At 41.7% G+C, this 25,671-nt stretch overlaps 2 protein-coding genes across 5 annotated transcripts in view; one reads left to right on the plus strand and one right to left on the minus strand.

The window, feature by feature from the left end:
- Positions 1 to 751, plus strand: part of cenpp (centromere protein P) — a 122,387-nt gene extending 121,636 nt beyond the window's left edge. For all 4 annotated transcript variants that reach the window (XM_034202338.1, XM_034202337.1, XM_034202339.1 and 1 more), the window contains exon 9: positions 422 to 751. In XM_034202338.1, coding sequence (XP_034058229.1) covers positions 422 to 552 — 131 coding nt within the window. In that variant the 3' untranslated portion in view covers positions 553 to 751. The remainder of the gene's footprint in view (positions 1 to 421) is intronic.
- Positions 643 to 18,069, minus strand: ippk (inositol 1,3,4,5,6-pentakisphosphate 2-kinase). The gene is made up of 14 exons (XM_034202334.1): positions 17,839 to 18,069; positions 14,996 to 15,055; positions 12,010 to 12,105; positions 11,314 to 11,380; positions 11,048 to 11,166; positions 10,583 to 10,672; positions 9,316 to 9,374; positions 9,128 to 9,200; positions 8,598 to 8,750; positions 7,900 to 8,020; positions 7,037 to 7,172; positions 6,833 to 6,935; positions 6,449 to 6,540; positions 643 to 5,186 (listed from the first exon to the last, which is right to left on the minus strand). Exons 1-14 carry the CDS (start codon positions 17,917 to 17,919, stop codon positions 4,934 to 4,936), a joined length of 1,503 nt encoding a protein of 500 aa, XP_034058225.1. The 5' UTR covers positions 17,920 to 18,069; the 3' UTR covers positions 643 to 4,933.
- Between the last annotated feature and the right edge of the window lie 7,602 nt (positions 18,070 to 25,671).

The raw sequence follows: 25,671 nt of genomic DNA on the forward strand, positions 1-25,671 counted from the left end.
TGAAACTACCAGATAAATAACACATTTAAAAAAAGGAATCAGTAGGTTGGATGGGCATGTAAAGAGTGTCAACTTGAAACAGCTGTAACGCTTTTCAACACGAAATTATAAAAAACCACTGTTTAATTAAATATCACTTAACATATTTTACAGCTCGGAAGAAGCTGATCGAATAATTACTATAAAAATACAATTTTATTTGTTTTAAGCCGATGACGAATCAATAAAGCTCCTCTAGCAATTATTTGAATGTAATTGCTTTGTTTACAAAATGACCATTCTCTATTTCTCGTCTTTATTATAATTTGTTCAAGAATTGTGACTTAAAAATTGCAAAATTACTTTTAAAAGTGTTGGCAAATCATTAAATGCAAACTGACTTTTCATGACATCATTTTTCTCCCCCTGCGTCTCTCTTCAGCCCTGAAGCTGTTTCCCTCTCAGGCAGTAGGGGGCGCTGCGGAGGCCTTCCAGAGCCTGCTGAGGGTTCTGGGACCTGAAGCCGCCATAGAGGCCGTCATCATGGCGGTCAGCCTTTCACCGGACACATAACTCACTCAACATAATAACATCTTTCTTCTGTTATACCTACAAGAACCTTTTATATGTATATACAAATAAGTAAACGCACACTCAGCAATGTTTTAGTCCCTTAGAAATCTTTATTCAATAGAAAGAGCTCGACTGTGACAGTTGTAATAGCCAAGCTCATTGGTCAAAATCTACAAAAATAAATAATTTAAATACAAAATGCAAGACAGCCGTGGTGCCTTTGTATCTTCAAATAGTTTTTCTTCTCTCAGCTATTTACACACACACACACACACGCAGTTATTAGAAGTCTGTAAGTATCACAGTGCGGTGATGAGTCTGCAGGCGACGCTCAGGCAGCAGGCGGAGGCAGCCGGCCAATCACACAGCAGCTCACCTGCATCAAAAACTCTTCCGTAATCTAAGGAAAATATTCTGCAATATAGCAGCTCTACGCTCTCGAGCCCCAGTTTGTGTCTGTTTGGTATCTTGGTGTTGTTATTCCTGACAGAAGAAACCCAAAATAACAGAAGAGATTTGAAGCTTCTCAAGCGCACTAATATGGTAGCTGAAATTCATACGTCTATATTTATGCTACGGAAACTGAAATTACAGTTCACAAATTAAAAACCTTTTATCTCAAAGTTCTGATATATCAAACTAAATAATTCTGACCTACCCAAACTGTCAGTCATATTTGCTCATTATTTTCTAGATTGTTTGGTCAACGTCAGATTTAAACAACTATTCTGTCCCCGTTTCTCAAAACCTAAGATGTTTTTCTTCTTTTCACAAAGCAATAATATATCAGTTTAATATGATATAAAATAGGAACTCTATATTTGAGTTAGATTTGTTTGCATTCATCGATTATGAAAATGGTTGGCAATCTGATAACGGGGACACTCTAGTCGTTGGCTGGTAAGAGACACAAACTGTGGCTCCTTTTTCTCACAATCACACTGACAAGATCATAACAATTATCTGTTGTGATCAGATGCTTTGGCATAAAGGTTGTATATTTGAAGTTTCAAAATGAATCCAATTCAAATAGCATCAAGTTTCATTTCGAGAAACATCCCGCCCTCTTCACTCTTAACTCCCATGAGCCTCTGCGTTCCCGTCATGCTGCCTGTTGCATCTTCAGTTCAACAGTTGGAACGATCAGTGGTTGGTTCAGTTCACTGCGGTCCACTCTCCAACTTTAACTCCTCCGACAACCATCGGAGGAGTTAAACAATAAGGGGTTATGTGATTGGTTAAAAATCAAAGCCTCTAGAAAAAGAAGTGTTGAAGGCAACTCTGAATGACATGTTTTAAACCCTTTTAGTGTCTGGATTCAACTGAATTTCTGCTCCATGTCACAGGGATGTTAAAAGGAGTGTTTTTCTTCCGTCTGAAGTTTCAGGCTTGAAGTGTGATTTGTTTCAGATGTGTGATTGGCTGATGGAGGCGTTGGAGCTTGGACCCTGTAACTAGGAACTGAAGTCAAGTGTTACCAGTTTATTTTCAAGCCTCCCCGAGCGCTGCTGGTTGGAGAGGGCGGTGACATCACCAGGAGACAAAAGACCCGAGATCATCTGAACACAAACATCAGCACTCAGCCGCTTAAATCTCATCTCCCCGTGAAGTCATCAACATGCCCTCAGAAACCTCCCAGCGCCCCTGAACGCATCATTTTGCAAACATCAGACGACCCTGTTGAGCTTGGTTTCGGGTCGTCAGGAGTTTGAGGTACTGAGAGTCCACGGCTGCGTCCACAGCAGAACTGATCTGATGTCAGTGTGAACAAACTAACAGATTTGTTTCGCTGTGTGTGGACGCAACCTGTAACAAAGTCGCACCATCCCATCCCCCCCCCCCCCCCCCCCACACACCACACTCCAGTCCTACCAGAACATTTAGGCACATGGACGAACGCACAACAAGCCACTTATGGCACAAAACCCAGCAGAGCAGCAGCGTGAAGGAAACTGTTAGCCAGCAGCTTTACCGTCCTCTGCAAGCATACGGTCACATTACATCCGTGTTTCTGATTGGCCCACAGGTCAAAAGGTCAAAAGGTGAATTCTGACCGGTTTCTGCACCCAAATAGCACATTTGTGGTTATATTTTCTGCTCAAATTGTGAATAAGAGATGATGGAAATATCAGCAGCACAGAAGTGTAATGCAACCGTACCTTCGCAAAGCTACTTCACCAGGTAACTAAACACAGGAGTGTTAGACAAGAGTTAAAACATAATGTGCTTTTTCTCAAACACAAAAAGAGGTTTAAAGTCAAAACGGCAGCTGGACACAAACATCTTCGTTTGAAGAACAGTACAAGAGCTGGGAGGTCAGAGGTCAGAGGTCAGTTTACCCAAATGAATTCAATATGTACACTCAAAAGACTACAGCTAATGATTGTTACCATTATCTATTCATCTGGTAGAAAATGGTGAGAAATATCCAACTTTCTTACAATGTGAAGGTGATGTCTTAAAATGCCATGTTTTTCAGGGAAAAGTTTGAAATATATTCACTTAAATATAAACCAGAAAACCACCACATGTGATCGGCTCTTACTGCATTTTGGATGTATCAAACTCATCATTGCAGCTCTCATGAAAAATACAGCAGTTTAACCTCAAAGACTAACCGGGCTGATATCGTACAGGTGTACCTTCTAAAGAGTGTTGTCTCTTCTCTCCAGGCAGTGTTCTGTTATTTGTCCAGGTTCACATGAGATTAAGATTTCGGCCTTCACCACAAAACGAAACTGTGTTCTAGTTTTATTCAAACTATTTTCCTTGGGATTAATCATGTTAGTGTGTAAAAACTGTCTCCAGTATCATCCCTAAGATTATCAATGACACGGATTAAGTGATTCATAAAAAGCTGTGAGAATCATAATCTCCATTCTTTTGCAGTAAAGGGGGAAATCTCCTGGACAACTAAAACTGATCTCATCCAAGTTGTGATTCCATGTGGGTGAACTGACCCTTTAATGACACTCAACTCCCAAAACATTGCGGCACAAATGCGTGATTAAAGAACATATTAGCTAGCCGCCAACAAAAGGAGTCAAAGGAAAACAACAAACATGGAGGTGAGGCGACGCTCCTCCTCCCACCGGCTTCATGAAGGTTTTCAATACAGCCAGTTAACGCGTCACCTCTCCAATGAAAAGGGGTCGGAGAGAGGAGTTGGACTGAAAACTTTTATGGAGTCCAGCGCAGGACTGAAACCTCTCAGCCGCTTCCCCTGTGGCTGTAGCCATGGTAACCAGTGCTTCTGTTACCATGGAGCAACAGTAATGAATCTGAAAACCAGGAAGTGAGTTGCTGGTTCCCTCATCTTAAAGTCAATGGATTTGATGAATATGTTTAGGTCTGATGCCCAAAATAAGGTCTGTGGTTAAGAGTTTAAGAGATTTACACTTTTTGTTCATCAACATTGGATGTGTAAATTCATACTTCACTGGTGAATATTGGCGATTTTACCCGTCCTATTAATACATTTAAAAAAGGCGGTTGCTAAAAAGTGGCTCAATGGGACTGGAGATGGTGTTTGTACTTGTAGATTTATCACACAAAGGGTTAAGGCTTTTGTTGCAAACGTCTGCCGATTGCATTTTTCTTTAAGAATTCATAAATTGGTGCACATTTGTGAAGGTTATCCTGCTGAACTTAACATTTTTAACCACATAGCTTATTTTGTGCAATAATATAAAAGCCAATGGAAACATCCTATTGGCCTTCTGACGAGGGAACCATGCAATGGTTCACTTCTGGGTTGGCCTAAAAAACATCCCTGCAGCACTTTGTGATGCTACAGTTCAACCTGGACATTCATATTGGCTCTGCCTCGACCAGAGGCCCCGCCTACATTCAGGAAATGACATCATACGTACGTCAACTACCTGATTTGCTCTCCATCGTTTTAACTCTCCTCTTCTTTCTCTCTCTCAGAATGTTGCCATGGGGAACGTAAACTATCATGTTGTTCTCATGACAACTGTAAAAGCCCTGTCAGGAGGCTGATCCGAACCCTTCGTCACCAAAGTGGGAGAAAAAAAACGAAGCCCCCTGTAAGTTTTCTAATAAATATGAATCATGACAGAACAGAGACATTTCAGATTCCCCTCCCGACAGGATCCAGACGTTTCTGGAGAAAAAAACTCCAGAATCAGTAACAGAAATATCCGGAAGTCGCTTAAACTGTTTGGTGAGTTAGTGGTGACTTCCTGGAGATTACAACGTTGCTTAACATGAGCTGAGTAAACAGAAAGTGTTGCAGTAAAGTTTTCCAGATTAACAGCCGTGGTCTAAAGTGATTTCAGACCTCTGCATCAACATGGCGTCTCCGTGTGAAGCAGCAGTGTCAGTTAGTCTTCAGGGTCGTCTGTCTTTTATCGGGTGTTCACACGGGGTGGAAGAGCAGCGTGCAGTCCTCCCTCTCTGCAGCAGTGAAGATGCCAGAGTGCAAGGGCAGAGCGCCCTTTGGCAAGGCACAGCTACTCCTCAGGTAGCAGGAGACGATATTCTGGTCCAGGCGCAGCTGGCGGGGGATGTTGTCGAACGGCTTGGGGTCCAGATCCAAGATGGAGACGGAGTAAGAGAAGGCGGGAGGTCTGGAGGAGAGGAAGTCCCTGTGCTGCCTCTGACCGGGGAGACTGGAGGAAAACACAGGAAGTTATGTTTCAGTTGAAATATGCTGGACTCCATCAGGTACTACACACCGATTCAGAAAAACAGTACAATCCTACCGTTCAGATCGCTCTGTAGTGGATGCTACATGAAGGCTAGAAACAACAATCATTCTCACTATCCATGCATTTTACTTTATGGTGTTAAAAAAGACCCAAACACATTCAGTTTACAATTATATAAAACGGTATACAATGAATATGCTTTAAAAAAATGCATTACCCTTTTTTATTAAAGGTGGGGTAGGTAAGTTTGAGAAACCAGCTCGAGTGCGCTAGAATTTGAAAATACACAACCGGACAAAATCTGCCACTTCCTCACAGAGCCCCTCCTCCAACACACACGAACGCACACATGACCAATGAGGGCACGAGATAAGTTTGTGCCCCGATGGAAGGCTGACAGGCAGGTAGGCCATCCAGTTACTTTAGCCGGGCCGGCTATCGGGATGTTAAGAGCATTCCATGGAATATAACAAAAAGTGTATCTCGAGCCGGTTTCTCAAAGTTACCTACCCCACCTTTAAGAGGACATTTTCAAAATGTATAAAATGATATAAATGTCAGTAGCCTTCAGGGACCAGTTTGATGATGGTAAATCTCCATTTAAAACTGTTAGTTGACAATTATCAGTTATTGTTTTATCATTAACAAATATAATAGTGTGTCTATCCCAACTGGTGCAGCACTCATATTAAAGATACACGTCAATAATAAGTGTCAAAATTGTAATTTATTCTATATGTTTCTAAACTTGTACTTACCTACAATATGTAACAACATGAGTAGTTTAGTCAATCAAAATCAAATGATCGATTAGGAAACCCAGAAGTATAAAGGTTTGTTCAAATCGCCCCCTTGTATCAGCGGCATCATTGCACTGATTCATCTCTTATTAATACTACTAATACGTAGTAGTATTTTGAAAAAGGCTAGTGTTTTACGTTGTACTATCAGTATAGTTTGATTCTAATACTTCTGTATTTACCAAGGACTTTTATTTGTAAAAGTGTATTCATGCATTTTGTATTACTAATTTAACTGTAGTACTATATCTGAATACTTCTTCAATCCCTGTGGCAGAAGAGGACAGCAGCCGACATGATGTAAATCATACTTTGGTGAGAATCCGTTTCCATTCAGAGGGCAACTCAGTCAGCTGAGGTCATCTGTGAACATCCCTGACAGTTAATGACACTCGGAAGTGATCAACAGAGCTCAACCCTTACCCTTCATCGTCCTCTTCTTCCTCACAGCTGGGCACCAGGGCAACCATGATTTGGCTGTCCTTGGCTGTCATGGCAACTCGGTACTGATGAACCTGAAGTCAGGGCAGGTAAACACACTCTTGTTAGACCTGTGGGTGTTCAGCAGGAAAACTTCCCCATTCAGACAAGTAGCCGTTACTGAGTCAGCAAAATGCTTCAACTGTCTCTGCATGACCTTAATTGGTGACGCTATTAGTGAGAAAGGTCTCACTCTTTAATAAACAGTGTTTTCCCTCAGTTTCTGACTTGGAACTGCAATATCATCACTGAGCGAAAGGTTTCTCTTCAGTGACATTCTCCCTGCTTTCACTGAGAACCCGATCAAGGTTCAGCTCTCCGCCTCACCTTGGAGACGGCGTACTCCAGAGAGCCGTCGTCCTCACTGGGACATTTATGCAGCTTCTCCAGGAAGGCCTCGTTGTACGGCCCGTCCATCTGAAGACGAGTTCTGAGCAGAGACAGGAAGAAGGTGAGGCAAGAGACCAGACAGGTATCTGAATAGACACTGTAACTATGGCTTTCTTCTGATCTGTATTAACTGTGCATTACCTCTCCTTGGGGAAGTCCTGCAGGTGCTGCTCCACGCGGCGGTACAGAGGGTAAAGACCTTCGATGTCCAAAGTGTCCAACATCTGCGTCTGACGAACTCTGTACAAAACACTGTCGCTGGGTGAACCCTGAGAGCCTGAGAACAACACGGACAGAGAGAGGTCATCTTTTAGCTCTCATCCACTTCTTCAGGTCAGATTGATTAGATTCAGATGTTATGGGCAAAATGTTTGTGTTTAAAAAGGAACAAGTGCTTCTTTCATAGCTCAAACACTTCGGAGGGAGGATGCTGCACAAGAAAAACCTTTGTAAGAGAGGAGAGGCCCAAATCTGTTGGACTGGACCACAGAGTTACAGCTACAATTTACACCAGAAACAACAGATATATATCGTGCAAAGCTTGCTCATACAAAAGTGTTAAAAATGTTGGCTTGTTGATTTATGTCAGGTTGTGTTTCAATGTGTTTCTAGTGAAGAGAAAAAAAGGGAAGCGGGAACATTTTATAACAACGTAAAAAAAAAGAGGCAGATTCTTTTCTAAATGAATTGATTCGTCAATAAAGAAAATGGTGAATGGGTGCAAGGTCACGGATCATTTGAACCACAAGAAGAAAAGAAAAAAACACGGCAAAGAAGTCAAAGTTGGAACCAAAAAATAATAAATTACTTTTAGCGTTTAATAATATTTCAAAACAGTGTTAATTTTCTGCAGCTCTAATAAGGATAATAAATAAATGAGTGCTGATAATGTTTGATCCAACAGTGCACATTGTGTGCTAGTAGATGACATGTATTCAGCCTACAGACCCTTTGAGCTGTAGGCGATCACGGTTTAAAGACAGAAACCAGCAGCAGGTTCTCACCGTGGCGACTCCTCTCCTTGTTGAACAGACTCGCTTCACAGAAGCTCCGTCCTTCTCCTCGTCTGTCCGTCCCCACGCCTCCATCTCCTCCTCCAGCACTCAGCAGGGCGTTCACCACGACCTGAAAGAAGAGAGAGAGAGCCCTGTGAGTGTCTGACGGTAGAGACTTCACTCAGTCAAAGACTGTTAGGGCAGTCGTACAGATCAGTCTCTAGAGCTGGGGGCCCATGTACTGGGGCTCGGCCCCCATGCAAAGGACCTGGGATCCATTCCACCCTTGGACCATTTCTGAATCGTCATTCCCTCCGTCTCCCCCTTCCAACACTTTCACTTGATAAAGGCAGTGGTTGCCCGAAAAAGTATTTAAAAAATAACTAAGACTGGACAAAGGAAGCCCACTTCTAACATCTATACTTTGGTGAAAGGTTCTTATTTTAAGCAGAAGGCCTGTGTGATAAGCCAAGGGGCGGGACATCTCTAAGCGGTTGACCATCACAACAGAGCCGGCCAGCTAACCAATCAGAGCAGACTGGGCTCTGGTTTCAGACAGAGGGTGAAAAGAGGTGCTGCAGCACAGGCAGTATGAGAACAATAAAGAGCTGTTTGAACATTAAAGCATGGAGACATGTCACAGGAGACGCACAACATACAAATATGAACCTGAAAATAAGCAGAATATATTTGTGTGTTGGTGATACCTGGATGAAGTCGGTCAGGAGAGCTTTGCTGGTCATGTGACTGTTGATTCGGTTGTTTCCGTACTGGAAGTACGGTCTGAGATGATGCAGCAGAGAGTTCAGGTCCATCGAGTCTTCAATGCCGTCCATACTGCTGAATATACACCGACCCCCCTGACACACACACACACACACACACACACACACACACACACACACACACACACACACACACACACACACACACACACCTCAGAATATTTGTCACAGCTTTGCTTCTAAGACAAAAACAGATTATCTTAGTAGTTACATTTTCAGCATCTTGAAAAAGGTCACCAGTTTGCTCCTGAGGCTGGCCACAGGAAGGAGTTTACATTTCTGTAAATATGTGTATACTAGAAACAGTGCCTGAAAAAGAGCTCTGACTAATGCAGCCCTAATGATGCTCCACTCAGGAGCCCCTGCTTAATGAAGTGTGATACCGAATGGTGGGACCCATTACAATCACTATTTATATAACCAGTCCAACCCTGGTTGTTGTTGCGTCTCACCTTGAAGATTTTCAAGTTGTTCTGAGGCTCGTCTATCAGCTGTCTGATGGCAAAGTGCATTCTCTGTCTGTTCCTGAACAACACGAGAGAAACCAGAGAACATCAAGTTTAGCTGCAAAACACTGATGATGGGTTATTGTTAAACAGTTTATGACAGTATTACTGTAGTGTTGGTGTGGCCATCTCACCCTGAGAACAGATCTAGAGGACAGTACCGACTGCGTCTCTTCCACGTCCCCATGGCCACCTGGAGAGAGAGAGGACACAAAGTGACGAAGAGAGAAATATTAGGAGTGATAGAAGTATTAGAAACAGCAACAAAGTGTGACCCTGTACTCTTTTGGCCCAGATCCACATCCTCAATCTGGGGCATCCAATCAACAGCTTTATATCTCATTATTGATTAAAAAGGGGACATTGAACTGAAGCCGCTGTCGAACATAACATATGGCACAGCTTATTTTCATAAGCTAATTGATCCCAAAACTGAAATTCCAGATTCAAAACTATTAGGTCTATACGTTTAAATTGTTGATATAATTTAAGGAAAGTTAGGCTGACGTTTGCGACTAAAGACGACAATGACTGTCTGAGTTGTTGTAACAGAAACACCCAGCCCACTCTCACAGACGGCATTGTTCCCCAGGGTTGGCTGTTTGAGGGGGCGGAGAGACCCGTTGGTCGAGCTGGGCTAGTCACCACTATTAGCTAACAGTGCTAAAGGCCATTGTCATTTGACACTCTGCTTAAATGAGCCTAGAAGGAACACCACCGTTGAAGTTCACACTTGCGCCCAGGATGATAGTAACAGAGAAGATAAACACAATTTACACGAATATATCAAGCTACTAAATATATAGTAGAGTATTCTAATTTAATAGTGTGTATATACTCCTCTGAATATATGTATTTTCTACTGAGAACATGTATGGATATTGTTGATGTGTTTTTTATTGTAATTCTTCTACATCTACTGTCATAATGCTGCTGTGACAAAACAATTTCCCAGTGTTGGATAAATAAAGTATATCTATATCCACGTAGAGAGCTACAACTGGTAGGAGACTGGTATGGTTCTCTCTCTGCCCTCTACACTTAAGGGAACGCAGAGAGAAAAGCGTGTGACGGTTAATGACATCAAACGCAGTAAAGACCAAAATTGGTTCAATAATATATGTTCTTCCTTTCAGTAAGGACCAATGGTAATGGTAGGAGTAAACCACTGAGGTGAAGGGTCTTTCCTCTTTAACAATCTTTGATCAATTACCCCTGCCGCAGGAAGAACACGGACAAGTGTACTTCAGTCTGTCGCCAACTAACTGACAGATTTGATGTTAGCAGCTGAAATGAAATGCCTCCGGCGATGTCTGTGAAAGTGACGTTCAGCAGCCATTACAAATGAAGAGGTGCTGCGCTGTAGTGTGTGTCGTTGTACTGGAACACAGCTGTAGTTACCTTGTAGTGTTGGTGCATGCAGAAGCGGCACACTTTGGTCTTGATATCTTGGCTGACATGTTTGGAGTACGGCAGGAAACCACATTTAGGCTAAAAACAAACACAAAAACAGCAGCTGAGTAGCACATTCACACTAGTCACACTCATGGGATATTTTCTGAGTGACAATTATTTATAGGGTAAATATCTGAAGATGTGGTTGCTTTTAAGCAGGGGGAACATTATGTTTAACAAGAGCCTCAGATTGATTGAGTGATACAACTGAAACCAGGCTAAAACAACAATATTATTTAACATTTAATTAAACTTTGTTTTTGTGTATACTTCTTTTTCCATGACTTGTTTGAATTTTGTTTTCTTCTTTTATGAAACACTGCAGTGCCAATAGTAAAGAGGGAGAAACAAATGGCATGCCTTCAAACAAGAAGTGTGTGTGTGTGTGTGTGTGTGTGTGTGTGTGTGTACCTTGATCTCGATGCAGAGTGTAGGAGTGTGTGTTGGCTGGTGGAGGGTTGGAGAGGTCAGGTTGGGCAGACAGAGGGCACAGCCGCTGTAGATGTCCATCACCTTATCACAGCGCCACGCTGACAGACAAAGAGAGGCATGTTGTGTAAGTAAACCTGAATGTCTTTGTATTCACCAGGATGCACTGTGTAGATATGAGAGTGGTATATTCCTTTAACATATTTCAATACCAGTTGCCATAGAAATATTAATAAAAATATTTGTACCTGGTCTTTGATGTTGAACTTTGATTGACAGCTGTCGAACAAACTCTAGTGGCAGTTTGACCACTTCCTGTAAAGAAATGAGCACAATCCCTTTTATTACTAAAAGTTATTATAATGTTAAAGTGTATGATCTCGGTTCTGTTTTCTTCTGTATAAAAACCAGTGATTTGTTGGCAGTGGCTCTGTACAATATTTCACACAAATTAATAGAAATCGTGTTGACGGTGCACATTTAATCAGACAAATAAAGGAGCTGTTGAACATTCATCATATAATTACATTTAAAGTCAAGCACCAGCTGACCCAGGGAATGTTGTTCATGTGCTTAAAGCCTCCGGACATCCACACTGTAACTTATTGTTGTAAAATGTCTGCTGCTGGAAGTCTGGTTTATCGCCCAGCTCTCATGGGAGCATTTATTCCAAAAGGGAATAATAATGTTCAGAATGCTGCTGTAATAAAACCATTTTGCATCAATAAATCTAATCTATTCTATTTTACTGGACATTAGTTCAACTGCCCCACAATGCATTGCGTCTTTTCAGACAGTGAGATATTCACAGGTTTAAGATCTCCAATATTGCACATGTATTATATTTGTATGGGGTCAGTCTCAGCAAAAGTTTGGACATTTGCTGAAAGATGTCATTCTGCAGTCTGCAGTAGGTTAGTATTGGATTCTGAACAGTGTCATACCCCGCTGTGGACGAACTTCTCTCCCAGCAGGCAGCTCATCACGTTGGAGCTGAAGTCAACAATGTTCTGCACCTGCCTGAAGGCCTGCTCCACCGTCTGCAGGAAAACACACCGGGAGGTCAATTACAAGTTAGAACCTGTTCTGAGACTTGTTGTCAGGGCAGCATGTCACATCTCTGGGGCACTGTGAGGATCAGGAGGTCACCTCACTTATCATCCGTTTCACAAACATGTGATTGTGGATGACCAGCCGCACAGAGCTGATCACTATTGGACTCTGTTCTCTCTTACATTGTGGAAGTCGTCTGAGCTCTGGGACAATGCTGCAATTCTTTCATTTATTCAAATTGTTCAGCTCATCGCCTCAATGAAATAGGTCCTGTTTGTTTGTGTTGTTTTTTAGCAGGATTGGGGAGAAACTGGTGGAAGGGTGTAGCATGGTCCCATGAAGAACTCATTTCCTTTCTAGACCGGATCCTGATCACAGGCTTGATACATCATGTTGTACTTATTTAAACGGTATTAGCAGATGCAGAGGATTAAAAAGTACTCGGATCCTTTACTTAAGTTAAAGTAGCAATATTATGGTCTTAAAATACTCCAATACAAGTAAAAGTCCTGAAACTAAATGTTTATAAAGTAAAAAGGTGCAGAAGTATTATGTAGAGCGGAACTTTTCAGTTATATATTATTATATTATCCTGTTTCATCACTAACAAATACATGCAAGAGCATTTCAATTGTGTTGTTTTGACAATGTTGGGTACTTCGTGAAACAATGGGTTGATTTGAAGTCAAGTACTGCATTATATAAGATTATCAAGTGTTTTTATAAATGTGAAATAAATGAGATTAAAAAGTTGGACATTTGTCTCTGAAAGTTGTAGGGTTATAATAAAATAGCATAAAATGTAAACAAAAGTACAAAACGTCCAAATAGCACTCAAGTATACATTTTATATATACACATATTTTGTCCATACTGAAATCATGAATAAATAAAGAGGTTAGGTCGTTCACCAGTTCACTGGTTTGTAAAACTTCTCAGAAGTAGAGCAACCCTCCAAACGTTATTTAAGGTGACTGACCTTGGGTCCCCTGAAAGGCGCTATATACATTTAGGTTAGTAGTAGTATAATTATTATTATAGTTGCCTTGTATAAAGAGTCATAGATTAATTAAATAAACAATTACAGTTGTCCTGCCGTGTCGACACAAAAAAAAAGATATGTAAAACAATCTTAAACTGCATTGGAAAATGTTGATAACTTTAGCTACTGCGAGTCCCTGTGAGGAAAGTCTATGAGCTCATTTGAATGTCAGGGTTGGGCAGGCTCCACAGTAGTTTACATTTGGATCAGGGACTGTGCCTTAATACCTTTAACCTGACCAGGATGTAAGTAGAGATGTCCCGATCCCCGGATCGGATCGGCCCCCGATACTGGGTTTTAAGGTGGATCGGGATCGGCAGATCCAATTAAATGTCATGGCCGATCCATAGTTAATATTTCCCATGATTCCATTGTTACGTTGTTACGTTGTTGTTCTATTGCATCAGCCGCCATTATCGAGTTGGAAAAGTGGAACGGACACATATCGTTAGCTAGTTAAAATGTCTGCAGTTTGGCATCATTTTAAAATAACTACAAGTGAGTCGCCGACTGCGACATGCAAAGTCTGTGGTGTGGAAGTCTCACGAGGTGGTGCTAACAGGGTCTCCTACAACACCACAAACCTAATAAAACATCTTAAAAAGCACCACCCCGACGAACACGCCGCCTACTGTAAAGCGACAGCGACTGATGGACCATCAACAAACACTGCGGGACAGCTTGAAACGAAAGGCTTTACTTCCTCGAGACTCCGAGAGATTTCGCAAGATTACTGAGCTGATTGTGGAGTGCATAGCAGGGGACGACCAGCCAATTTCACTTGTGGAAAACTCCGGTTTTTGTCGTCTAATAAATTATTTGGGTGTCTGTCTATTTCTTAATGTATACGAAATTAAATGCTGTTTGCCAACACAAAAAGTGATATCGGAAATCGGTATCGGAAAACCGGTATCGGGAAATATCGGGATCGGATCGGAAGCTAAAAAATGAGATCGGGACATCCCTAGATGTAAGATCCTCTGCCGACAGTAAATACAACAACTGGCTCGAAAATGTACTGAAGGGCTAAATCACTACACTAAACTTCAGTTCGTGCCGACAGGTATTTACCCAGGCCACATGTTTCTCCTCTCAGCCATGTATCCATCAGCCCAACAGGCATTATTACATTACTGACATGTCACCTCTTTTGTCAGGAAAACATGAGCTCTCACACCACAGAGTCCAGCTGCCATATTTACCAGAAAACCAGTTTGTTGTGTGCTTTCAGGTGCAGTGTGGGATCGCCCTGTGCAGCCATGGAACATTTTTAACAGAGTTCTTTATTTGATTAAAACATGTTGGGATATAACATATGTCAATATTGCCCAGCCCTATGTTTTCAGCAGGATTACAGAAACACCACCGGCCCCGTTTTCATCCACTTAACAGAGCAGTTGCTGGATGATCTGATCAATCTTGGACACATTTTTATAATTTGACGGGAAATGGGAGCTCACAACGATTGGACAACCTTTAGAGACTCTATGAATCAGCCTAACATAACGACATAGTAATTGTTCCCATCAAATCAGAGATACAAGGTCCGGCGATCTTATATTTGTCCTCGTTGCAAATGGAGCTGCTGTGATGCAATAAAAGGTCAGACTCGATCTGACAGTATCAGTACACTACACAAATTGGGTGTTTAATGTAAAAATGTTGAAATACCAGAAGTTCACAATGCAATAAATTGGAATCAACAAGCACACATTAAACTTAGTGATACCCACAACTTTCTTTGGATATGCATCTAGATGTGTTTTCCAGTGCAGTAATATGGACGATCCTTTATGTTCTGAAAAGACCTGAGACACATTCGGACTTTTAGTTACCTGTGGTGGGTTTTCTGAGTCCTCGGCCGGATACTTGAGCAGGCGGAGAACTATGGAAAGCTGCAAGAACAGAAGAGGAGCTTGGTTAAGATCTGAGGGAAATCCAGGAACATCTCCCAGAGATTCCTGAGGTGGGTTAAAATACTGATGCAGCGTTCCCACAGTGCAGCACAAACAGTAAGTCTGGACAAGTGTTTCTTTCTATGTACTTACTCTACAAACACAACACACTGTATATTTACGGTAACAGTACACAACAATGACTGTCTGTCAGCACATGGGTGTTTTTAAGTGAAGAAAATCCATAAACCTAGCAATATGATGACAGATCATCTTAAAAAGGGCCGTACCTAATTGATGAAAATGACATTAAAATGTTGTATTGAAACTTTTCAAAAGAAGCAGTAAAAGGCTGATGTCATATTAAATGTCGTCATAATCGTGTTACTCATTACACAAAACAATAATGTATTGAAGCAGAATATTGTGTTATGTATAAGATGTATGGAATAATCTTCTGGAAGTGAAATGTACAGATATATAATAACAGTATTACAAATGTAGTCTTCTGATCTGTAACTGTGCAAAAAAACTGGGTTTAAGAAGAAAGACATTCACAAAAACAAAGCTGCACAATGTTCAAATGGTGACTCATTTTAATTTCCAACATTATGAATGAATCTTTGAACTACTCGGTGCAAATATTTCAGCAGTGAGTGTGCACCCAAAACAAACAAATTGCTCATAGAAATCAGGTAGTGCGAGGAACCTGTTTACACCGTAGTATTCACATGCCTCACAGCTCAATTGTGTCTAAACTTTACAAACAGGCAAATGTTCAGTGGGAGCAACTAAACTAAGACTTCTATGGGCAACTTAGTTTCACTCTAATTCAGACTTTGAATTCAATTCTTTTAAATGAGGATGTTTCTTTACACGTATTTATCTATTTCCTGTCCTTCGCTCCTGCTGTCAGTGACAGCCTCCCTGTCGAAGCAGTGTGTCCCTAACCTGCTTAAGAGTCAAACCAATGCATCAAAAACATTTGTTAAACCAAACAAGGCAACATATTTAACAAGAAAGAGGAATTTTAATATGTAAAAGTAATAATATGTAAATAACTAGAGCTCAAAGTAAAGACAACATGCCAGCACTAAACCGACGACTGTAAATTGCAGAATGCTTAAAACGGTTTTTAATTATGTAACAAGTTGTAATAACTATCAATGAGATTAATTCAGATGGGAATGTTTATAATAAGCGAGCAATACCAATATGCATGCAGGTTGATTTGTTTTGTTATTGTATAAGACTTTGGTTGTTCAGTGCAAAGATTAATATCTACAATTATTATCTAAATGACTTCAGATCCAGCTAGAAACAGAACTAAAAGATGCTATAAGTATCTGATAATGTTATCAAATCAAGCAATACCCAGCAATGTTTCTGGTGCTATACTCTCATCATTGCAAAGAAAAAGATTCTCCTTATGCTATTGAAATAGCGGTCACATAGATGTGGTTTAGGGACCTTAGAAACACACTTAATTTAGAAGAAAAAATAAAACACTCATATGGGCAAAAACCCACATTTTGAATGTGCTTCCTCTCACACTTTCAACCTCAAACCAGCTTATTGCATTAGCACCAACAAAGTAGAGCACTGGCAAAAAGGGTGGGGCTCAAATAAATAAATAAAAATCACTAACACAAAAATAGTTTTGGGACAATATGTTAATAGGTTTCAAAGTAAGGTGTAGAACTGTACCGTTTAGGTATGACTACAACTTTATTTCCAAGTGATCACAACCTGCGGTCAGAGGAATCAGAAAACCTTTATTCTTTTCAATGATAAGAAAGAAAAAGATAGCACCACTGCTGGGTGTTGCCTAAGTTCACAACATCATCAAATACTCCTAGTCATTTGGTTCCGTTATAGCTGAAATATATATTAGTTATAAGATATTGATTTAGCTGGTAATAAAATACATTAACAAACTCACTGAAGAATTTGATTGTTAATTATTGTCTGAACACAAGCAGCCGTACATGTAAAGTCAGTTAACAGCATCATTTATTTATTGCCAAGCAGTAGAGAAAGATTACATTCTTGAAAGTATAAATCAATATACAAGTTAACTGAGCGGATTACAACACTGTAATGTCACACTCCTATATTAACATGTCACCGGTTGCTCAATAACAACATGACCAGACCAGTCCCGTGAATGAGGCTCTCCCACCGTCCTGTCCCTGTCCCTGGGTCCCCCCCCCACCCTGCCCGGGTCACAGCAGCGTATGTCTGTCCGCTCAGGATTCACCCGCATGGAAGTGAACTTGAAAGTGTCAGCAGTCCGCCTCAGACTAACAGCAAGTCCCGTTAGACAGAACGGACTCCCAGCAGAAACTGGGAAGCTGCTAGCGGCTAAAGTAGCTCGTTAGTATCCTAACATTTAAGACCCTTCCCAAACTAGACAGTCAGTCACTCTAACTGCACATTACTTTATATGTCATTTATAATATTTAGTGTTTATTTTAAGCGTTGTTGTCACTGTTTAATATTGTTTTATTAGTTGGAGTCATTTGAACTCTTCACTAGCTAGCCGGCTAAGCTAGCAAACAAGCTAATGGTAATGAAGATGGCTAAATAAAAAAACCTGGCAGCTGACCTTTCACCCTTCACTTATAAACAGATTTTCCCAGATAGTTGCTCAAAGTTTCCATCGCCAACGACACTGAGATTAAGCACATGTAACGTTAGAAAAGTGTGTGCTGTTGAAGCTAGATGCAAACACTCCTTCTGCTTTTATCTGAACTTATGTTAGCTTGGTGCTAGCTGCTCACCTGTACGTGTGAGACCACCAGGCTCTTGTTCCCCTCGCCGTGATACCTCCACTCGTTCTCGTCCATCTTGTCCAATTCCATCACACCAACCACGACAACCAGAGCTCCCGTTAACGGCCAGAAAGTTACACACGACTGCACGGACACATACAAGTTGTCCAACTGGCACTACAGTCTGCTAGCAATAACTCTGAAGTACCACAGACTTACTTATACTGCCCGGCCCCGGCAGTTAGCTACCAAAATAACACTTCCTGTTAAGACTTCGAAATAAAAGCTCCATTGAGTGGAAAGTTAAAGAAGAAGAAAAATTCAGATTTCGGAAAGTAAAGTTTAAATATTTTGAGAAACATTGCATGTCTTCCTAATTAAGTAGGGGAAATATTGTATTATGAAAATAATACTATATAATAATAATCAGAACACATCCCGAGCTGATAAAGTACCAGCGTTGCAAATGAATAATAATTAATAGAAAAACAGTAAATATATACATATCAACAGTGGGTAAATACATAATATGTGATATCTGATGTGTGTTTATAATACACAAATATGTTCATTACACATATCCACATAGGCCTATCTATATATTATTACTGTATACAGTATTTATTCTACTGTACATTGTTTGGTTTTACAATCTGTTCCATGTTATAACATTTTGTCCCATATTCCTGCTATTTATTCGCACCGTTATTTCTCTTGCAATAGTTTATTGTACTAATTTATTTTTATCATGCCTTATGTTCAGTTGTAGTGGATGAGGGTTGGGATTTGAGACTTTTATTGCCAAAACGATGCTGTAGCTGTTGTGCTTATGACATTGTCATTAAGACGTTTTTTGAAGAGAAAGAAAAGTTATTTTACGAGAAAAGTATTACTATTTTACATCTTCTCCACCCTCTTGGACCCCCCCAAAGCCCCTTCCCCCTCCTCCCTTCTGTCAAGCGACTTTGTTAACCACTTTGAAAAAAAGGTTGATGATATTCGCTCTTCTTTTTCTGACTCACCTTTACTCACCGCTGGGTCACCAGACCCTCCTTCCACCAACACACTAACCTCCTTTTCCCCTCTCTCTCCAAGTGAGGTTCTTACCCTCATTACCTCTGCCCGCCCCTACCACCTGTCCTCTGGACCCTATCCCTTCAAACCTCCTTCAGACTATCGCTCCTGATATTCTACCGTTTCTCACCCATTTCATCAACACTTCTCTAACTTCTGGTCACTTTCCAAACAGTCTCAAGGAGGCAAGAGTAAACCCTCTCCTAAAGAAACCCACTCTCAACCCGTCTGATGTTATAAACTACAGGCCTGTCTCTCTCCTCCCGTTCCCGTCTAAAACACTTGAACGCGCTGTCTTTAAACAACTCTCCTGTTATATCCATCAGAACAACCTTCTGGATCCGCACCAGCCTGGTTTCAAGGCAGGTCACTCCACAGAAACTGCCCTCCTTGCTGTCACGGAGGAACTGCACACGGCTAAAGCAGCCTCCCTCTCCTCTGTCATCATACTTCTGGATCTGTCTGCTGCATTCGACACGGTGAATCATCAGATCCTCCTTCGCACTCTCCAAGCACTTGGAGTTTCAGGCTCTGCACTTTCCCTCCTCACTTCATACCTCAATGCTTTTTTTCAATGCTTGAAATAGTGGCTCTGGAGCAGCTTTACTCGCGATTGAGAAACACCCTCTGGCCGTTTCTCAATTGCGAGTAAAACTGCTGCAGAGCAACTATTTCAAGTATACTACGTCATCGAGTGGCGCCGAAGGATTTAATGTTTAAATGGTTTAAATGCATGTTAAATCAAGCCCCCAGGAAGTGTAACGGACTCTGATGAGAATATTCGTTGTGGCCAAACGGCGGTACTACACTTCCGTTAGGTTGCTGGGCCCGGAAACACTTTTTCCCATTGACTTACATGGGGAAAGAGTGGTCTGTAAATCGTTGGATAATTTTTTTTTAACTAAATAAACTACCCAGTATGAACATTTGTATAGCCCTTATTAAAAACATTCGGTCCTCAAGTTGTAAAATGTGCTAATAACGTTATTCTGAGTTATTTTCCTCTGCATTATGAACGTTTATAAATGGGCTATATAAATAAAACTTGATTTGATTTGATTAGATTAGATTATAATCTTTAATGACCACACAGCGAGGCTGGTGGAATTTGTGTTCAGTGCAGAGTATTACAGCTTGTTCCATACAATTCAACATACAATAAACAGACAATAAAAAGTACAACACACAGCACAGGGCAAAGACATATCATAACATAAAGTTCAAGGTGTGGTGGATTGTTGTTGTTCATTGGGGTTATTTAGAGTCCATTTAGTGTCCGTATTGCAAAGGGGAAAAAGCTGTTTTTGAAGCGGGCGGTTTTGGCGGACAGTGATCTGTAGCGCCTCCCTGAGGGCAGAAGTTGGAAGACATGGTGACCTGGGTGGGAGGGGTCAGAAATGATTTGATTTGCCCTTGTGACCAGTGGCGTTTTCTCCTGGAGGCCAAGGGAAGCCAGGCTTCCCCTGTTTTTTCGGATTGTAGTTATAATTTAAATAAATAAATAAAAACACTTTGTTTTGTTTCGATAATTCTCCTTTGCTGTGTGTTGCTGCCGGCCCGTCTCTCCCCCATTCTCATTGAGTATTTTACAAAGAGTGAAACAAACAGCGCCCCTCTAGATGTTATGGTGAAACAGTAGATTGCACTCACTGTTGCGAGAGGAGGCCAGCCGAATCTGGCTTCCTTTGGTGAAAAAAAATGGAGGGATTGACCAATCAGATGAGGCCCACGTGATGCCCCTGCCAACCTGTGATTGGTCAGGGCCATGCCAAGGGAAGCCAGCCGCCTCTTGCTTCCCTTCAGAGGCGGCTGGCGGCTGGCGATTTGATTGGACACTGCCATCCAATCAAATCACATCAACATCAGTTTTAATACTGTAACTGTCATCACCGCCGTTAGAAATTATCAAGCAAATGAAGCATTATGGAGGGTGGAGATTTGGCGTACTTAATCAAACATAACTTTACTAAACTTCCGCTACAGCAGCAACTAAAAATTAAATCAGATGACAGGCCAACGCCCACACTCGAGCTGTGTGTACACAGAGGAAAAAGGGAGGGAAACGGACGTTCAATGAGGACAATTATGTCCGCACGGAGTGGCTAACTGGAAGCGCTAAACTTCAGCGTCTATTTTGCTGGCCATGTCTTCTTTTTGACAAGGATTCGTGCTCCCTGAACAATCCTTGGGCAACTTCAGGATTCATCGACCTTTCCAACCTGTCATGGGCAATTGAGAGGCACGGTAAATCCAAAAATCACATAGATTGTGTGATTGTCTGCATACATTAATAAGTAAAATGCTTAAATTAATAAGGAGAGAGTTTCATCTGGAGAGCGGACCTGTCGGTTAGATAACAGGCGTGTGCAAGTCCTGCATCTGTGTGATACAAATGTGTGTCAAATGATACCGGGCGCTGTAATCACTCATCTGGTTACGTTATTGACCGCCCCCCGACCCAAAAAATGGGCTTCCCCTACATTTTTCCCCACGCCACGCTACTGCTTGTGACAGTTCGTTGGTGGTGAACATAGACTGTATAAATGGACGTAGTGTCCGTGACGTCACCCATAGGATTCTGCAGAGTTGCCGTGAAGCCCTTAGTAGGCGGAGTCGGCCACTAACGGCTCGACTGTGACGTCAGAGTCTAATCCCGCCTGCTCCAAATAAGGGCAAAGAGGCGGAGCCGAGGCGGGACCTGCTGCCTCCGAACTGGAAGTAAACAGAGCTAGCTCAGGCTAAGAAGCTAAGCTAACATGAAATACATGCATACCAAGTTACTGCTAACAGTGTAGTTCCCCTATATAAACGTTACATCAGTGGCGAGCCGTGACTTTTATACCTGACCCCCCCCTACGTCTCAATGTAGACTTCAGCGGAATATCAAAACAGTGGTCCGGGGTGCAAAACGCATCAATGACAGCGACCCTCTACCACACAAAACAACACCATTTATATAAACACTTATCATGACAGGGCACCCACAGCCAAGTAGCGATTACAAATGAATTAAGTCGGCACGGCGGCCCACATTGAAAATGACTTAGGCCTACCTTTGATGATCAAATCACTGAAACACAAAGTCCATCCTCCTGTCCTTTTGGATGAAGCACTTGATGGCGGGTCATGCAGCTGATCCTATGCCACTCCAGTTTATCATTGTAACTCAATCTTGAAAATGACCCGGTTAATAATTTCGCAACGATGTCATCACTATCACTGATGTCATCACTATCACTGATGTCATCACTATCACTGAAGTGAGCCATCATGCTAATCATAAATCTATCGATCATAAATCTATCGATTAGATTTATGATTCAAAAATAGTAAAAGTAGGATAGACATGTGGATATTATCCGGCTGAACACAACGTGCATTTATCTAACAGGTTCGTTTTCCACAGACCTTATTTCGAGCTATTTTCCAAAACCCTATGGAGAAATCCCACTGCTTTCTGTCGAGGGAATCCAAGCGCAGCTTACTTCCGGATTTTAGGACGCGTCACTGCACCACTTGCATAGACCTCACAGCGGGCGGAACTTGTCATAAAGTCCGCGAAAATAAAGCCCGCCCATTTAGAGGGAAGATATGATTGGTCAATTGTACTGTCATTTGACATTACTCTCTCGTTGAGTTACTATAGCTGGCCCTCTGTGAATGTAGAGAGGGACCAACAAGCTCTCCCGTCTTCACATAACTCGCAGAGACGGCATTTAACCCTTCACATTCCAACAGAAACTGAACAGGCAGATTCGAAGGATTTATTTCTTTGGAAATATTATTTTAAATACAATTAAATCAAGTTATTTTGGTAAAACTAATGAAAAATGTAACAACAACAAAATATTTTAGAGGGCCCTGACGGCTCGCCACTGCGTTACATTCATAATCAAATGAGACAATCTGCAAGAGAATTAGCTATATTTTGTTATTCTTAATGCTTGTCATTCACACGTTGAGAAAAGACGGACTCCACCGCCCGGACCTAACGGAGCCGCAGTGGGCTAGCTCCGGAACACCGGCTGGAGCTAGCCCCCTGCGTCTCCGTTAGCTCCGGCCAGAGCCGTATAATAGAATAGAATATAATCTATTATACGGCTCTGGCTCCGGCGGCCACCACTGGGATAATTGGGTCCCCTATAAACATTTGCTCCCGTTTAGCATTATGGGCGTCATAGCCATAAGGCGCTTTCACACTGCGGTACTTTTCCCACAAAGGTTCATGTGAACTCTTTAGTTCGCATGAACTAAGTACAGATCGCGTTTGATTGATTGATTGAAAAGTTTATTAACAGCTTGTATATTGGGTACAGTACAGTACAGCTCAAAACATACAATTGTTAAGGGGATGCAGACCAGAGAAAGACTTTCGTCTTGTTTACATCAGGGTCCCCCATTTCCAATTCATCATGTCATTTAAGACATATTTGACATACAGATGGCTTATTTACAATTTACATACAGGTGGTTTTTTACATACAGATTGCTTATTTACAATTTTCATTTTAGATTTCGTTCTAATACATCCTAACCGGACATTTAAGACATACCAAGTCTACAGATATACAGTTAGTAACAGAGTCTAAAATGCGAGTATATACATAGATGGGGGGGGGGGGAAGCTGTCCATTGAACGACAGGTTGAGATTTGTACCATTACCGGGGCCAGTTTTGCAATGCTCTCCCCCCGAAGGTGCTCTTTAAGAGAGGTTTTGAAGGTAAGTATAGTTTTACTTTCCTTTACAGTTGTGGGAAGAGCGTTCCACCTTGATGTGGCATAATTGCGAAACGTGTATTCCCCCTTTTTTGTGCCAAATCTGGGTTTCACATGATTTGTGGAGCTCCCTCTGGTGTTATGATCATGGTATTCCTTGACCTTTGGGAAGAATTTTGACATGTACATGGGTACCATAGAGGTGTAGTGGATCTTGTAGACCAGGCCCATTGCAAGTAGCTGTACTCTGTCGTCTACTCTAAGCCATCCTAGGTTGTCAAAGTGGGCAAAGGTGAGGTGGGTTCTAGATGAAAGGTCAAGCAGTAGTCTGACCAGTTTATTTTGCGATGTTTGAAGTTTTATTTTTAGCGCCTTGGAGGTGCTATGGTACCATGACGTGCAAGCATAGTCATAGTACCCTTGAATGAGTGCTCCTGCCAGAGTTTTCAGGGTGTTTTTGTTTACCAGAGAGGAGATCCGGTATAGGAATCTAGTTCTTTGATTGACTTTTTTTATTACATTGGATGCCATTTTGTCACAGGAGAGGTTTGCCTCAAGAATAGATCCTAGATATGTAATTTCCTTCTTACTTGTGACAATAATGTTGCCCACTGCAACTGAGAAGTCGTCGGATTTGCTGAGATTATGTTTCGAACCGAAGAGAATGGACTCAGGTTACCCAGGTGTAATGATAATTTATTATCGTTATCGTTATCGTTATCGTTTATTATCGTTATTAGCGTTCACACTGTAAAAAGTCCCTGGGGGTGGATTAGGCAAATTAAGCCGCTGACGTCACTTGTTCTTCTTCTGCTTTGGGTTTACTGGCAGGCCGCAAACCACTTCACGGCGTATACTGCCACCCGGAGTCCCCGGCCGGAAGTCCCCGGAGTTAGGGACTGGCTTCAGTAGAAGCTGCTGGGACTCCCAGCTGGGACTCCCAGCAGCTTCTACTGAAGCCTTCCGAGTAAATCGCCAGAACGCCGACACCTCCTCATCTCCACCGCTCCCATGTTTTATTTTGTGTTGCCATAAATTAGTCTCTCTGCGTTTCTACGCTGGGCTAATGCTAATGCTAATAATGCTAATGCGAGGATAATAAAATGGCGGCTTCACAAAACTTTTTGGGAGTTTTGCGGGGCGTGGTTTGCAATCCTTCCAGCCAATCAGAAATATAGCTCTTTTCTCACAAAAGAGCCGCTCGAAAGTCCCTGCTCTCTAGCAGGGACTTTCGAGGGGGTAAAAAGGTTCACATGAACTAATTTTAGTACCGGCTCTTTTTGGTGTGAACGCGATAAAAGAGTTCACATGAACTAAGTTCACATGAACCTTTGTGGGAAAAGTACCGCAGTGTGAAAGCGCCTATAGACTATAAAAGTCTTACCCAAGGCTGAATCATAAACTAAAATGTATATGTATGCATAAAGGGTTACGTCCTTAGCTGGCTAATAAGTAACAAGCTAAGCTACCAAGCACACAAACACCTGCGAACAGGGTTAACATGTATAATATTATCATTTTAGACTTCTTGGAAGTTCTGTTAGTCCATTCAAGCGCACAGCACGACATTTTAATTGTCTGGTATTTGTAACAATATTCCCTAAAAGGCACAATCACCATGAACACGGCTAAAGCTAAAGGGTCAAGTACAGTACTATGACTAACTAACGTTGTAGCCTCTATGGTTGTAGCCTAGCAGAGTGGACAAGTTGCTGTTAGCTGACAGTGAGGCATGTACGTGTCCATCAAAGTGACCACGCCCTAATTTATGCAAAAACTTTAAGACCTAATATAAATAAAAGGGTCATGTTAGAAAACAATTCACTCACAGATTCATAATCATGAAGGTGGAATCTAACTGTATCGATAATAATATTTATTGCATCCATGGGTAGAAACATGTTTTTTTCTGCTGTAAAGCTGGGCATTTTAACATGGGGGTCTATGGAAATTGCTCCTTTCTGCAGCCAGTCCCTAGCGGCCCATGTATGAACTGCAGTGTGTGGCACTTCCGTATTGGCGTCCCGGCTGTTCCCCAGAGTTTGCCGCTT

Source organism: Gymnodraco acuticeps, unplaced genomic scaffold, assembly GCF_902827175.1.
Source record: "Gymnodraco acuticeps unplaced genomic scaffold, fGymAcu1.1, whole genome shotgun sequence".
NCBI lineage: Eukaryota > Metazoa > Chordata > Actinopteri > Perciformes > Bathydraconidae > Gymnodraco > Gymnodraco acuticeps.